This window comes from Equus caballus, chromosome 8 (genome assembly GCF_041296265.1).
Source record: "Equus caballus isolate H_3958 breed thoroughbred chromosome 8, TB-T2T, whole genome shotgun sequence".
NCBI lineage: Eukaryota > Metazoa > Chordata > Mammalia > Perissodactyla > Equidae > Equus > Equus caballus.
The window spans coordinates 22,311,620-22,327,344 of record NC_091691.1 but is presented as its reverse complement, the minus strand read 5'-3'; the positions used below and the strand labels follow the sequence as shown (position 1 = coordinate 22,327,344).

At 40.5% G+C, this 15,725-nt stretch overlaps 1 protein-coding gene across 14 annotated transcripts in view; it reads right to left on the bottom strand.

The window, feature by feature from the left end:
- HECTD4 (HECT domain E3 ubiquitin protein ligase 4) overlaps positions 1 to 15,725 on the bottom strand; it is a 187,867-nt gene that overhangs the window by 113,460 nt on the left and 58,682 nt on the right. For 13 of the 14 annotated variants that reach the window (XM_023647129.2, XM_023647131.2, XM_023647133.2 and 10 more), the window contains exons 3-7: positions 14,934 to 15,023; positions 14,186 to 14,316; positions 11,363 to 11,471; positions 10,303 to 10,441; positions 6,984 to 7,154 (exon numbers count right to left, since the gene is read on the bottom strand). In XM_023647129.2, the coding sequence (XP_023502897.2) occupies positions 6,984 to 7,154; positions 10,303 to 10,441; positions 11,363 to 11,471; positions 14,186 to 14,316; positions 14,934 to 15,023 (640 nt within the window). Of the gene's footprint in view, positions 1 to 6,983; positions 7,155 to 10,302; positions 10,442 to 11,362; positions 11,472 to 14,185; positions 14,317 to 14,933; positions 15,024 to 15,725 lie in introns of those variants that run through there. The other variant, XM_070220101.1, reaches the window with a different exon arrangement.

Genomic DNA, 15,725 nt, shown 5'->3' with positions numbered 1-15,725 from the left:
GAGAGTAGAATGGTGGTTGCCAGGGGCTACCGGACGGGGAGATGGTGGTCAATGGGTGCAAACCTTCAGTTAGAAGATGAATCAGTTCTGGGGATCTAATGCACAGCACGGTGACTATAAATAATACTCTACTGTATACTTGAAATTTGCCAAGAGGAGATCTTAAATGTTCTCAACACACATACACACGTAGTAACTATGTGAGGTGATGGATGTGTTAACTGACTTGATTGTGGTAATCATTTCACAACGTATACATATGTCAAATCATCACGCTGTACACCTTAAACATACACTTTATAGATAAACTTTCTTGTCTGGTTTGACCCAGGCAGTTCACCAGAGGGCTATGGCTAAGCCCTATAATTTATAAATTTTGAAGCAGGTGATTTTATTATTTATTGAATAATTTAAATTTTAAAAAACAAAGTTAAAAATACTTCAACATCCCCAGAGTCTACTCCACTACCTCCCTCTAATTTCTCTCCTTTTCTCGCGACAAATCTCTGCAGAGAATTCCCTATTCTTCTCCCATCTCATCCTCTCCACCTCACTCCTCAGCCAAATCCATCCGGCTTCCACCCCTCTCCCCCACAACAGCTCTTGCTATGGCTACCACCAATGGCCTCCACAGTCTCCATTCAAAAGACCTCTTTCAGTCTCAATCTTGACTTCTCAGCAGAATTCAATAGAAGGGATAGGATTTTATTTTATATAAAATATTTTATATAGAATGGTCAGAAAAGTCTTTCTGATAAGGTGATCCTTGAACAGAGACCTAAAAAAATGTGAGAGAACACGTGGTTATCTGCAGGACGACGTCCCAGCACAAAGGCCCTGCGGTGGCAGCACACTTGGCGTCTCTGTGTGTCAGCAAGGAGGCTGGCTATGGCTCAAGTGGTGTGAGTGGCAGGTGCAGAGAGTGGGAGGTGAAGAGGGACCCAAATCACGTAGTACCTGTACAGAGGTCACGGGTTTGCGGATATACTTTGAAGGTAGAGCAGGGAGCATCTGCCGACAGGACATGGAATTTGGGAAGGGAAAAAAAGAGGACTCAAGAGTGACACCAAAGGTTTCTGGCCAGCACTGAAAGGACACAGATACCATTAACTGAAATGGGCGAGCTTGCAGGAGGAGTAAGTCTGGAGTAAAACTGGAAGTTTGGTTGGGGGCATATTTAGCCTGAGGTTACTATCAGACTTCCAACTGGAAAAGTCTCACATTCTGTGCATATACAAATAAACACCCACATCGATATGCATCTACAGCTCCGGGGACAGGTTTGGCTGAGAAGCAAATGTAAGCATCATCAGTATAAAGAGGCATTTAAAGCTATAAGATAGGACAAGATCAACAAGGGAGTCAGAACAGATAGAGCAGAGCGAGGGGTCCTGGGAACAGGTCCTGGCACACATGATTGTTGGAAGGTAGAGAAGACAAGGCTGGGCAGGAACAACGAGTGACAGGAGATGTCCTATAGGATGTCCCACAAGCCAAGTGAACACAGTTTCAAGAATGGGGGAGTGATAAAACACATTAAATACTGCTAAAAGGTCACGTAAAGAGCAGACTGAGTTGACCCTGAACTTAGTAACGTGGAAGTCCCTGGTAAACTTGGCAAGAGCTGTTTTGGTGGTGAGGATGCAAGACTGACCGGAGCAGGTTCAAGAGAGAATGCAAGAAAAGAATATAAAAACAGTAAGAATAAACTCTGTCAAGAGCATTGCTGTAAAAGGGAGCCAAAAATGGGGGAGTGGAGGTGGCTATGGGTTAAGGGAGTTGCTTCTGGTTTTTTTGAGGAAGATTAGCCCTGAGCTAACATCTGCCGCCAATCCTACTCTTTTTGCTGAGGAAGATTGGCCCTGAGCTAACATCCGTGCCCATCTTCTTCTACTTTCTATGTGGGACGCCTGCCATAGCATGGCTTGCCAAGCAGTGCCATGTCTGCATCCGGGATCCAAACCGGAGAACCCTGGGCTGCCAAAGCAGAACGTGCGAACTTAACCACTGCACAACAGGGCCAGCCTCGGGAGTTGTTTCGTTTTTTAAGACAGGATATTCTCCAAGTATTTGTACGCTGTGCTGAACGATCCATTGAGAGAGGAAAGCAGTTAACAATGTAGGAGGACAACTGCAGAAAGAGTCCGCCTCCCTACCCTAACTTTTATCACACAGCAAGTAGCAAAGACACACAGTGTTCTGAACCCAGCTTTTCATACTAAACAGTAGAACTTGGAAATTAATCTACTTCAGTCTATGCAGATCTGCCACATACTTGTTAATGGCTACACAGTGTTCCATTCTATGAAAGTAGCATAGGCAGTAAGCCAGATATCTATGTTTAGCTTCCCAAGTCAGCAGTTTAGAAGCTGCTAACCTAGTGGCTGGTGATGCTTAAAATTTTATTTAATGATGAAAAATTTCAAACATATGCAAAAACACAGAATAGTATAATGAACCTCCAAATACCCATTATCCAAATTCAACTATTATCCAGATAATGCCGCACCTGTTTAACCTATCCACATCTTTTTTGCTCAAGCATTTTGAAGCGTAGCACAGACATCAAGTAATTCCACTTTTGAATACTTCACTACACATCTTTAAAAATGACATTTTATTATATAACCACAATGTCATTATCATACTTTAAAAACAAATTAAGAAGAACCCGTTGGGTTCATCTAATACTTATTTTATATTCAAATTCCAAACTGTCTCCAAAAAAAATTTTTTTAACAGTTGGTTTGTTTGATTCAGACTCCAAAAATGAGTCAAAGGTGGTTCTTTTAATATAGAGCAGGCTCCTTCCCCCCCAACTTTTCATTTCATGCCACTGACAGAGGCTATTTCAGTTGTTCTCTTTCCTCCAAGGCTGGAATAGGCTTTTGATTGTATAACTCTATGTCTAAAACTATCTTTATGTTGTTTTTACACTTCATTGATACTTTGATTGAATACTGACTTCTAGGTTGGAAATCAATTTCCCTCAGAATTTTGAAAGGACAGCTCCTTTTTTTTGTTGGTGAGGAAGATTGGCTCTGAGCTAACATCTGCTGCCAATCTTCCTCTTTTTACTTGAGGAAGATTGGCCCTGAGCTAACACCTATGCCAATCTTTCTCTATTTTTTTTATGTGGGATGTCACCACAGCATGGCTTGATGAGCAGTGTGTAGGTCTGTGCCCAGGTTCCAAACCTGCGAACCCTGGGCCAGTGAAGTGGAGCACATGAACTTAACCACTATGCCAGCGGGCGGGCCCCATGGCTCCACTTTTGCCTCAAGTAATGCTATTGAATAGCCTGGTGATTTTCTAATTATCATCATTTGTATACCATTTTATTTTATTTCTGGAAGCTTTAAAATCCTCTCTTTATTCCTAATAATCTGAAATTTCAGGATGATGTGCCCCAGTGTGGGCATTTTTCATTCACTGTGCCAGATATCTTTTACTCTGGACATCAGTGTCCTTTAGTCTGACATTTTTCTTCTATTATTTCTTTGATCCTCTCCTCCTCTTTATTTTCTCTGTTGTCTTTTGGAACCCCTATTAGTAAGACTTTAGATGGATTACTCCTCTATGTCGTTTATCTTTTCTCTCATATTTACTGTTGTTTATCTATTTGTCCTACTTTCTGGGAGATTTCTTCTTATCTCTAACCCTTTTATTAATTTAAAATTTTTGACAATTGTAGTTTTAACTTCCAGGAGCTCTTTCTCATCCCCCAATTGTTCTTTTTTTGTGACATCTGGTTTTGTTTTTACGAATGCAGTATCTTCTCATATCTCACAGAGTAGTTAGTGTTTATAAAGTTTTATTCTACTTTTACTTATTTATAATTTTCAAATTGGAGGCTCTCCTCATTTATCTAGAGATCCTTGGTTGTCTGCTTTTTTTTAGTTTTTAAGACTTTTTATTAGGGTAATTTTTAAATGTACACAAAAGAGAGAATAGTATAATAAGCACCCCATGTACCCATCACCTGGCTTCAACAAGTATCAGTATTTTGCCAAACTTTTTTTACCTATTCCCCTCCTTTCTACACACATACCTCTCCAAAGTTTTGAGCTTTGTTTGCTAGAGTTGTTTTGTATCTGCTCTTTTTTATTTTTTTAAGGTATGCTTTTTTTTTCCCTCCCCAAAGCTCCAGTACATAGTTGTATATCCTAGTTTTAAGTCATTCTAGTTCTTCTATGTGGGATGCCACCACAGCACGGCTTGATCAGTGGTGTGTAGGTCTGTGCCCAGGATCTGAACCCACGAACCCTGGGCCACCAAAGCAGAGCACATGAACTTAGTCACTCAGCCAAGGGGCCAGCTCCATGTATCTGTTCTTTTTTAAAAGTTCAGTAGTAATCAGGAATGCTGTGCACATGGTTGAGGCCTGCTTACTGGAAGACACCGCTTGTGGGCGATTTGCCAGGGCAGCAAGTCTTTTCCTTGGATGAACCCCAGTGTCAGTATATCAAGATCTTTTTTCTGGAGTCATGCAGTTTCTTCTGAAAACCAACGTCTAGTCTTTTGCCTGGGCAGCCAGCACGTGAGCACAAATGCTACGTACACCAGAAAGGGGACCACAGTTCCTTTTTTTATTTTTTTTTTTGAGGAAGATTAGCCCTGAGCTAACTGCTGCCAATCCTCCTCTTTTTGCTGAGGAAGACTGGCCCTGAGCTATCATGCATGCCCATCTTCCTCTACTTTATATGTGGGACGCCTACCACAGCATGGCTTGCCAAGCGGTGCCATGTCTACAACTGGGATCCGGACTGGCGAACCCCGGGCCGCTGAAGCAGAATGTGCGCACTTAACCGCTGCGCCACCAGGCTGGCCCCAAGGGGACGACAGCTTTTATAAACTTTCCTTTTATAAACTTTCAGTCTATAGCCCTTGTCTCACAATGGCTCTGCGCCAGACCGGATGGCTCCAATTCCTAAGACTCTCAAAGGCTGGATGGGGTCCTCCTCTTGGGATTCCTCTGAACATATACTTCTTGTTTCGGCTTTGCCCACACTGAAGGACAGGAAGGGACACTACTATCTCCATCTTCTAAAATAGGGGGAACAAGAGATACTGCCTAGAGCTGAGGAATAAGAAAGAAAGGTTTAACCAAAAGTGACAAAGATACCCCAAAGAGGAATTAGAATGAATGAAATAAATACATTACGAAGAAGCAGGAAAGGAAGAAGAGGAATTGAGCCAAATCCTCATCTATTACAGCAAAAAGAAACATCAACACACAATATATGGAGTTCAGAAATCAAGAAACAGCAATATAAGCCTTTTATGAGAGATATCAAGGTAACCACGAGAAGAACAAAAAACTGAAACCAGCACAGTAACTGCCCATGAGGAGCACGGCAGGGACGGGGCAAGGGCTTCTCTCTTCTCCCTATGAGCTTGGATGCGCTACCTGAAGCTTCAATCCACGGGCATGCATTTCTCTGATACAATTTTTTCTTTTAATTTAACAAAAGCGTATCAGGGAAAGGGAGGATTCCTCAATGTTTTCCCATTATTCTGGGGATAAAGACCTAAATTCTTTAAACAGCTGGCAAGTCTGTTAAAAAACAAACAAAAAAAAGCTTTCCTGACAATTTAATTATGAGCGCATGTTCTAGTTCAATCTCTAGCAGATCAATTCAAAGATTCAATCTGGTTGGCACATTTTATAAGAAACGATAATGATCAGAGAATACTGAGAAACTAAAGAGAAAAAGAAAAGAATGTGTGGTTAAAGGTTATGAGACTCCTGACTGACAGTCAGCTGGTGGGATGGGTGACTGGTTTCCCAGAACAAGTTTTAACCCCATTAAAATTTATCAGAAAATTGCTTGTGGTTTTTTTTTCTTCAGGAATGCTAATTTCTTCCCAGAAGGAATACGTAAATTACATCACTGAAAAAAAGTTTTGACACAGACCTGGCTTGGGGCAATTTTTTCTCCTACAACTCTCACCAAATCCTCTCTAGACCAGCTCTGTCCAATAGAAGTTTCTTCAATGATGGAAACATTCTATACCTTTGATGTTCAAGACAGTAACCACTAGCCAGCTACATTGGCTAAGGCGGCTAACTGAAACGTGGCTAATGTGACTGAGCAACTAAAGTTTTAATTTTATCTTATTCTGACTAATTTAAAGAGCCACATGTGGCCACTGGCTACTGCACTGGAACAGTATAGCCTAGACTACCAAGGCTCCCAGTCTCTTCCAGCCCCAAGCTCTCCTTCTCTCTGCGTTCCAGCCACTCTGGCCCACTGTCACTTCCTAAAACAGGAATGCTTGCTCCTGCCACAGAGCCTTTGCACTTGCAGTCTCCTCTTCCTAGAATGTTCTTCCCTCCCTTATTTCCCAACTTCTTCATCTGGTTAACTACTACTTTTCCTTCACTACCTAAAATTACCTTGCCCACTTATTTGCTCACTTGTTTATGGCTAATTTTTTGTCTCTCCACCACCACCACGACCCCAACCTACCCACCAGCCAGAATACAAGCTCCATTTGAGCAAAGATCCTGCCCACCTTACCCATCTCTGCATTCCCATCACCTAGATATAACACTGCCTGGCTCTCAGTAGGCATTTAGCTAATATCTAATGAATAAATGTCTTCTCACAATTTTAATTGTCATCTCTCTCGGAGACTCCCCATATCTATCTATAGACCCGATCTTGCTACTGTAATTAACTTCCAAATTTCCAAGAAGTCCCATGAGCCTTCCTACTTTAAAAACCCACTGTCCACACATTAGCTATTGTTATCTCCACTCTATTGTCAGATTAACCTCCAGAAAGTTTGGTTTTATTTGTGTCAGACAACTCCAAACAAAGAAACCTTCAAAGACATCCAAAAGAAAAATTGGTTTCAAGGCAACAGCAAACACACTGTACACACTCCAAGTTTCTTAGGTCCTTTGAAAAACAGTATAAAGAGAAAGGAAATAGAAATGTCTCTGGAAAGACACAAAATGAGAAAGTGAAACTTACCACAAGTTCAAAAATGTCCATGAAGACAGAATGCCCCTTAGGTGTTTTCTCATTCAGACTGGCAGGTGACCAGATCCAGTAGAAGTAAGTGCCATCTGAAGAAAGGTGCACAGTGCTCACAGTACTGCCAACAGGGAGGTGATTGGCTGGCATTGGTACCATCTGGCACACCTGGACACAAAAGGAGAAAAACTTCATTTACACGACATACAAATTCTGATTAATTCTATCATTTCATTGTCAATGCCATTAAGTTCAAAATGAGAATTCAATAGGCTTCCTGATCAAAATAAAACTGATATGTATCTCTAAGAACAATATATGAAAATTACACGACAAAAATATAAAAGTTCATATAATGAGCCATGCAACAGATAAATAGGATTCTTGAGATTAACTGAAATTATATTTTAATAGGAAAAAGTATTTACTAAACACTTTGAATCTGCTATTCATGTGTGTTTTATCACTTACTAAAAACAAAGTTTTAGGGGCCGGCCCCGAGGCCAAATGGTTGGGTTTGCACACTCTGCTTCAGCGGCCCAGGGTTTCACCAGTTTGGATCCTGGGCACAGACATGGCATTGCTCATTGAGCCACGCTGAGGCAGCATCCCACATGCCACAACTAAAGATATCAACTATGTACCGGGGGTGCTTTGGGGAGGAAAAGGAAAAAAAATTTTAAAAATCTACAAAAACCCCAAATTTTTAGAGAAATAGTACTTTTTGAAAGTTCCTTAGTAAATGAATTTCAGACTATTAAAGGACAGGAATTGTATCTTATTTATTTTTATATCCCCAGCACCTAATTCAGCACCTAATTCAGAGCCTAACTCAAAGTTATTTAATAAATATGGAAGGAGGGGAAAAAAGAGAGAAGTCAAAAGGAAGACAAGAGGGAAAGCAGAAAAGAGGGAGAAGGGGAAAGGAGAAATAATTTTGAAAAAAATGAAAGCACATGCAAGATCCTAACTTAGCACATGAGGGCTTGGTGAAATCCACCAAGTCCATTAGGGGAAAAAGACAAACACCAATTCTCTATATTAGACATGAAGGCATGTGTTTCCAATACCAAACATTATTCATCCACAATGAATAAGCTTTACACCATTTCATATTAAATGTGTAGTTACACAATAATTTTTACTGCCAGAGAAAAGCACTTAAAATGAGAGAAAATGAGAACCAAGAAAACTACTAAGTTTTTTTAAAAAATCCAGGAGTAGGAACAGAACTGAAAATCCCAAAATAAAAATAATTAGAGAAGGTCAGATGCCTTCAGGGAACAGTAACAATGACCTTCAGCTACTCCCCCCCTTTTGGTGAGTCACTAGTTTTCCTAAGGTTGCTTTGGACCCTTGAACTCATATCATATGAACTTTTTTCCAGACTTGTTTTGTCTACCTCAAAAATAAAAATTCATTTAGTTGCTACAGCCACACTTCAAACCTGTAGTGCCAAGAAATTTAGAGAATTGACAGCTACTGATTGGCCTAAGCTACCCCCAAATCGCTCCCAGGGCACATATTTAGTGAGTGACAGCACTGCTTTCTTGGACAATGTAAACTGACATTACTTCAAATGTAAACCATGTTCCAAGATTTAACATCTGTCTAACTCCCAGGCTTATAACTCTATTTCAAATAAATATAGGAGATGTTCTCATCTATCTGCATTAGTAATAAGAAATGAAGTCAACTGGGCACCTATTTGTTAATTCATTCATTTTATCCATCCAACAATTACTGAGCACCTCTGGAGATACAGTGACGAACACGACTCATCCTCGTTCTCCAGGAAAGGCATAGCTGAGTGACAGACAAAAAGAGATGGAACATCCTACTTAATTCCTAGATGTGACTACCCGCAGGGCACTCACTCCACAGATGGTAACTAACTGTTCAGTCCAAATTTGGTTGAAAAGCAGAAAGTTGTAGTGTAAAGAGCTCAGACTCTAGTGCTGAGCACCACAGGTTTAAGTTCTCATGCTGCTACTATTGGCTGTGTGGCCTTGGGAGAGTGACTTAACCTGTCAGAGCTGCATTTCTCCCTTCAACAATGAACACTTACTGAGTGCTTACACTGTGCCTAGCATCAATGGCTTTGTCTGTAAGATGAAAACTGCCATGGTTACACCTTACAGGCAGGGAAAGGAAATATATGTACATTGCTGAGGCCAGGCGTGGCACAGAGAGACACAGATAAATGGTAGTTACTATTACTATTCTCATCAATCAAATGCTAGGCACTGTGCTGCCTTCTAGGGACAGAAAGAAGAGTAAGACAGGGTCCAGACCTAAAGGTGTGCATGGCCTGGGGGAGGAGTTACATACAAGAGCAGGTAATTTCAGTATAATTAGCAAGTGCTGTGACAGAGTGCTGGGAGAGCACTACAGATGAGCTCTTAATACATAACCCACAGCGATCTTATCTAAACTCATTTCAAAACTCCCATTCCCACAGAAAGTCTGTTTAGAACAAAATGAATAGGGAAACGATGCCTTCCCAAAATAGATCTGGCTGAAAAAACAAAAAGCCAGGGGCCGGCCTGGTGGTGTAATGGTTAAGTTTGTGTACTGCACTTTAGCGGTGCAAGGTTTGCAGGTTTGGATCCTGGGCACAGACATACACACCACTTATCAAGCCATCCCACATACAAAATAGAGGAAGACTGGCACAGATGTTAGCTCAGCGACAACCTTCCTCAAGCAAAAAGAGGAAGATTGGGAACAGATGTTAGCTCAGGGCCAATCTTCCTCATAAAAAAAAAAAAGCCAGTATTTATAACACTTTGACTCTCTAGAATTTTCTTTAATATCATAAAAAAAAAGTTCAGTATTGGCCTTAGAAACTCTTAGAGAGGGCCTGGCCCCGTTGCCGAGTGGTTAAGTTCGCGCACTCTGCTGCAGACAGCCCAGTGTTTCGTTGCTTCGAATCCTGGGCACGGACGTGGCACTGCTCATCAAACCACGCTGAGGCAGCGTCCCACATGCCACAACTAGAAGGACCCACAACAAAGAATATACAACTATGTACTGGGGGGCTTTGGGGAGAAAAAGAAAAAAATAAAATAAAATAAAATCTTTTAAAAAAAAATTGTTAAAAAAAGAAACTCTTAGAGAACACATTCACTCAGATCATGTGGGAAAACTCTAAGACAACAGAGAAAAAACAGAATGCCCAAATGATGACAATTAGAAGGCTGCCACTCTGGCAGGAAAATACATCAGCTGTATTATTGTTACTTCTGATGTCAGGAACTTCCCCTACTGTCTCCAAAATATTAAAGACAATGCCTTGGTTTGGTTTTCTGTTTACCTGAAGGGTATTCTGGTCAATGACCTGGAAAAGGGAGTGAGGCTTATTATCAAAAGACGCAGGCCGGTGGAGAAGCCTGCCGCTGCCAAAAGCAATCCATCCTGGTTCCAGCTCCTCATTCCGGCAATACACAAAACCCCTAGGGAAAAAGAAAGGTATACAGGCTGAGTCACTGGGCTGTGTCTGAAACCCACAACAAGCTACAGCAGGCATAAACAATATTTTCAACCTAATTTTTTTTTTTTGAGGAAGATTAGCCCTGAGCTAACACCTGCTGCCAATCCTCCTCTTTTTGTTGAGGAAGACTGGCCCTGAGCTAACATCTGTGACCATCTTCCTCCACTTTATATGTGGGACACCTGCCACAGCATGGCTTGCCAAGCAGTGCCATGTCCGCACCTGGATCCGAACTGGCGAACCCTGGGCTGCCGAAGCGGAACGTGTGAACTTAACCATTGTACCACCAGCCAGCCCATTTTCAACCTAATTTTAAAAAATGACTAAGTATGCAAAACATCTGAAAGACAGTGAATATATTACATTAACTTTGGGACTGACAAACTATGGTGAATATTAATTTTCCACAACGAATAAGAGAGGAGACAAAGTTGAGGAAAAGATCTAATTAAATACATATAGGGATCTCAAAATGTGGTTTCTTTTGGCAACAATTCATAGATCCTACATCCCAGCTGAAAATCACTGCCAATCCAATGTCAATTCAAGTACAAAAAGACAGAGCTAGAAAAATGTCCATTTATCAAGATGGAGAAGTCAATGGCATTGCTAGAGAAATCATGGTCATAAGGAATTTCTCGCTGGAAACAATGACCTTAGGCTACCAAACTCTTCAGAGTCAAAACAAAACTGAAATGTGTTAACACAGTGAGAGCGGGTAAGTGGCAGTAAAAGCAGAATCATGTGAATTTGTTCAGACTTATTAAGTCACTAGTCAGTCTCTGGGGAGTCAGCATGCACCCCCAGGGGTCTTCCTCACAGCTATTAACGTCAGGAGGAAAATGCTCCAGCGCAATCATTCAGCAAGCGGCACGCAACTGACCTGAGAGTGCCATGTAGTCCAGACCCCAGCTTGCTTAGGCCTCTTCCGACTGAGTTAGTAGTATAGAGGTACAGGCCGTCCGCAGTGAGACAGCGCCCCAAGTCAGCATCTGAAACCGTTTTTCATAGGTAAATCGCACACAGGCTTTTTCTAATGAAATGAGAAACGTGCTTTCTCTAATGAAACAGCCACTAGGAGGCTGAATGAAAGATAATCTCCCACTACGAAAATGAGTGCATCAATGTGACTTCCAGGAAAGATGGCCTGAAGCCCCCAATCCACGTGGCATCAGGACGAAGATCAGGGAAAGAGTGCAGATAGTTACCAGCAGGAGGACCTGGTTCAGCCAGCCAAATGCTTTTTTCTTTCATTTTTAGAACAGCAAAAATACTGAGTCAAGTTTACACATCCCTTCTTCTAATCTAAAATGACTAGGAGTACAGTATTTTCAACTAATGATTTTGTAGTAAGAAAGCTATGAGCTTTCAAGAACCTGGGGCACTTACTAGGTGACGTTGGCCCTCTATGAACTTCAGACTCTTCGTTTGTAAGATGGGGATAATAATAAGTACCGCAAGAGGCACTGTGATAGTTAAATGAGATGACACAGGTAATACACTCATACTGTTCTCTGGTACAAAGCCAGTGCTCCATGAGCAGCAAATAATATTATGTTGATATACTAATGATTTGCATTGAATGAAAATCTGCTTCTGTGGATTTTCCACCCAGAGATCCTAATTTTAGTTTCTGGAGCCAAACAGCATAAAAGTATAATATCTCTTCTATTTGAAAACAGCAACTATGTTTCCCCTTAGCTATATCTTCCCCAAGCTAAAATAAACAGTATCTCTCTCTATTATAGTAAATAGTTTACTAAATTATATTCTAAAGAACTTCCTTAAAAAGAGAGCTTATATTCTAAAGAACTTGCTTAAAAAGAGAGCTTATGGATAAAACTTTCAGTTGTTTATTTTCATAATCATTCTATTCACTATATGTAAATGAAGTGTGCCTACTACTTGTCCTCCTAGTTGGAAGAAACCCAATGTCACAGCACTCAAATTAGTACCGAGTATGCTGTTATCTTAAAAATTCAGTCTACTAATCCGAGACAACTGGGACCAGTTCCCAGTTGGTTCCCAATTAACGTTGGTAACCATTTCTAAAATATTAATTTCATGCCTTAAATATTTTAAATTAAAACTTATAAACATACATTTATTCAAACCCTTTAGATTAAGGCCCAAGGCCTTTTGAGTATGGGTCTGACGGGGAGCGGCAGTGAAGGGACAGACTAAACAATAAACAGGACTAGCCCAGAGCTGATACCTGTGGAACTGAGTGACGAGCATACAGGGTTTATTACAGTATTCTCTCAACTTCTGTATATGTTGAATGTTTCCAAATTAAAAGTTACGATTTTTAAAAAATTTATTATAAGAAAAACATCCTGTAGCTAGAAGCAAAACCAAAGGTTCAAAAGGGTGAAAAGCAAACAGATCAGCTTAACACCATCATCCTCAGCAAGAAACCACTCCAAGGGAGAAACTAAAAGGAGCGAAGGGAGAGAAGCACGAAAGGAGCTTTGGTTTCGTGTGAAGGTGTAAGTCTCAGCCCATGATGTTTCAGAACTTCTAGGGTACTGCAGACTTTGGGCTTCTCCTGCTGACTCTAGTTGAGGCAGTAAAGGTGATAAATCATATTTAAAAGTCTTCCCCAGTCCTCTGACCACTCTCACATGACAATCTAGAAGAAACAGTGAGAAGACTAGGAGAAGGCATGGGCCCTGGGACGAGAGCTGCAAGGGTGGCCTGTGGCCTAGACAGTGCCCCACACCCTCACGGCTGCCCAGGAAGGTTGCCCCCCGATCAAGGGTATGAAATGAAAGGGTAGGCAGAATAGGCTCTGAATCTCACACCTACTTCACACCAAATTTTTAGAGATTCACTTTGTTGAGTCTTTCTAAAACATTCAATTATTTTATGGAAACCATTTCCTGGGGTTTTTAAAATTCCTATTTCATCGGCTACGTAATATTTAATGACATAATCACAAGAACAAGCACCAATTACAATAACAAACAGGTCTGGGAGCACAGCGGACTCTTGGCAAGGCTGTACCTCCACAGGTGGGAGCAGCAGTGCACAGACCGCCGAGAAGAGCCTACTGGCCCCATGGGTTTGGTGTGCCACAGTACCAGTCAGTACATCTACCAAGTGACCAGAGAGGCCTAATTCATCTGGCAAGTCAGTTAAGTGGAGGTCAATTAAGAGAGCTTCTGCTATTTGCGCTGAGATCAGAGAATAAACTGGTATATAATACTTGTGAAAACCGTGTAAAAACATTTAATCTGGCCCACTTTGTTTAAAGGAGATACTTAACAATTCAAATTATGCGCCCTTGAATAATCTCATTTTTTTGCTTTTAGGACAGGAGGGTTCATCAACACACACAATAAAGTCCAGAAGAAACAGTATCAGGCAGCAAGACATGATACTCTATTCGTGGACATAAAAATCCAACTTAAGGCCCCCATGCCCAAAGGCCCATGAACCGATTTCCGTAATTCACGCCTCCTTGGCAGGAGTGTAGGGATGAAACCTTTTCCTTGCGAGAGTAAAACCTATCCATTTTCTTACCTCACTGAGTATCAGCTTTTATACTTTTACTGATAAAGTAGACAATGAGCACACTGTATAGGAACTTTGAGCTCTTAATTAAAAGGAACCCAGAGTTATATCTAAATCGTTTGCCACAATGATCTAAAACCATTCTTTTTACATCTTAATTTCAATCACAAAACCAAAACCATTAGATTACCTTTATTTTCAGAACTGGAGCCAGTGTTGCTATCTGGTGCAGGCAACATGTCTTCATACCCCCATGATACTATGTGTTTGCCACCAAGCAAACAGGAGGGGGATCCAGGCCCCCCTTCCAAAAGCAATAGCCTAAAAGGAGAGATGGAGAATCACAGAGACACTGAGACTAACCCTTTCAGCAAGGAAATGAAAGTCTACCCACCATCTCAAAGGGCAGAAAACTACAACAGTTTCACACAAATATTATACATCTGCAAAGATATTTCAATATACTTTCAAATTAAAAAATTACAAAGCAGTGCTTATAGAAATGTTATAATAAAATTACAGCTGTGTGTAAAATGTATATATTTTATATATGCAGGTGTTAGGGGGGTATCAATTGAGAAGCACATATACGAAAATATTAGGAGTAGTTATCTTTGGGTAATGAGTTTATGAATGATTTTCACTTTCCTCTCTATACCTTAACATATCATCATCCCAAAATCTACAATAAGAATTCATTACAAGCTATCACATTTTTAAAAACTGAAAAAAATAAAAAGTGAAAAATACATGCTCTAGGAACACTTTCAAATAATGAGACATACAAAATTCCTACTTAAGAAAATGAATGATAATATATTTATTTAAAAATATGAATCATTAATTGATAAGAGTTTAGAAATCTACTTGATAAGAGAGGCTTTCGCACAAATCTCCCTTGTGGAGAAGGAGGGTAAGGATCCGCAGTGGCGACTTACCTATACAGGACATCGGCTACAGGCAGGGACCCGAGATCAGTCTGTTTCTGTAATAGATGGACTGTATGGACAAAAGTTTTCAATGATCCCCTAAAAATAAAAGGGGGAACAGAAAATCATCAAAGTTGAAAAGTCAAATAATAAGGTTGTTAATGCTGATTTTATTTAACCACATGGGAAGATTCCAAAATGTGTCTATCTGCTTCTGCCAATCAGAAGATGTGTTGTACAAAATGTACTTGATTCTCACCTATTACCACTGGCTCACATAAAAACGTACTCTGTGAGTAGCAGCAGGCCAACTATGATGTTCTTGCATTTGGAAAGGTAAATAATTTTCCCTTAACACAAAAGTTCAAATCATAAAGCTCAAGCACAAAACATGTGGCTATTATGCTTGTATCCAATCAAGTCATTCTCTAGGCTAGGGAGAGATTTCACAGGAAGAGGTTATATTAAAAGTCTAACAAGTATTTCCAGGCTTAATTTTTTAATATCTTTGTTAGGTTCATTCATTTTACGTAACATCTCACCGAACCCCATCACATGAAATATGACGGAAAGGAATACATTCAAATAATTAATACTTTATGCTGAGAGGTGTTCCTTCTGCTTCTCCTACTGTGAAGTATGCAACTGTAATACTGGCAGAGCTCACCAGTGCCCCATTTGCTTTTGGTTCCCAAGACTTGAGGCTCTGAGAAGTCTGTAATACAGTCAGCAGGAACTAAAAGAAAGTACTTTTAAAAGGCACCAGACTTAGCTGGCCAGATCCCAAGTACAAATCACCAT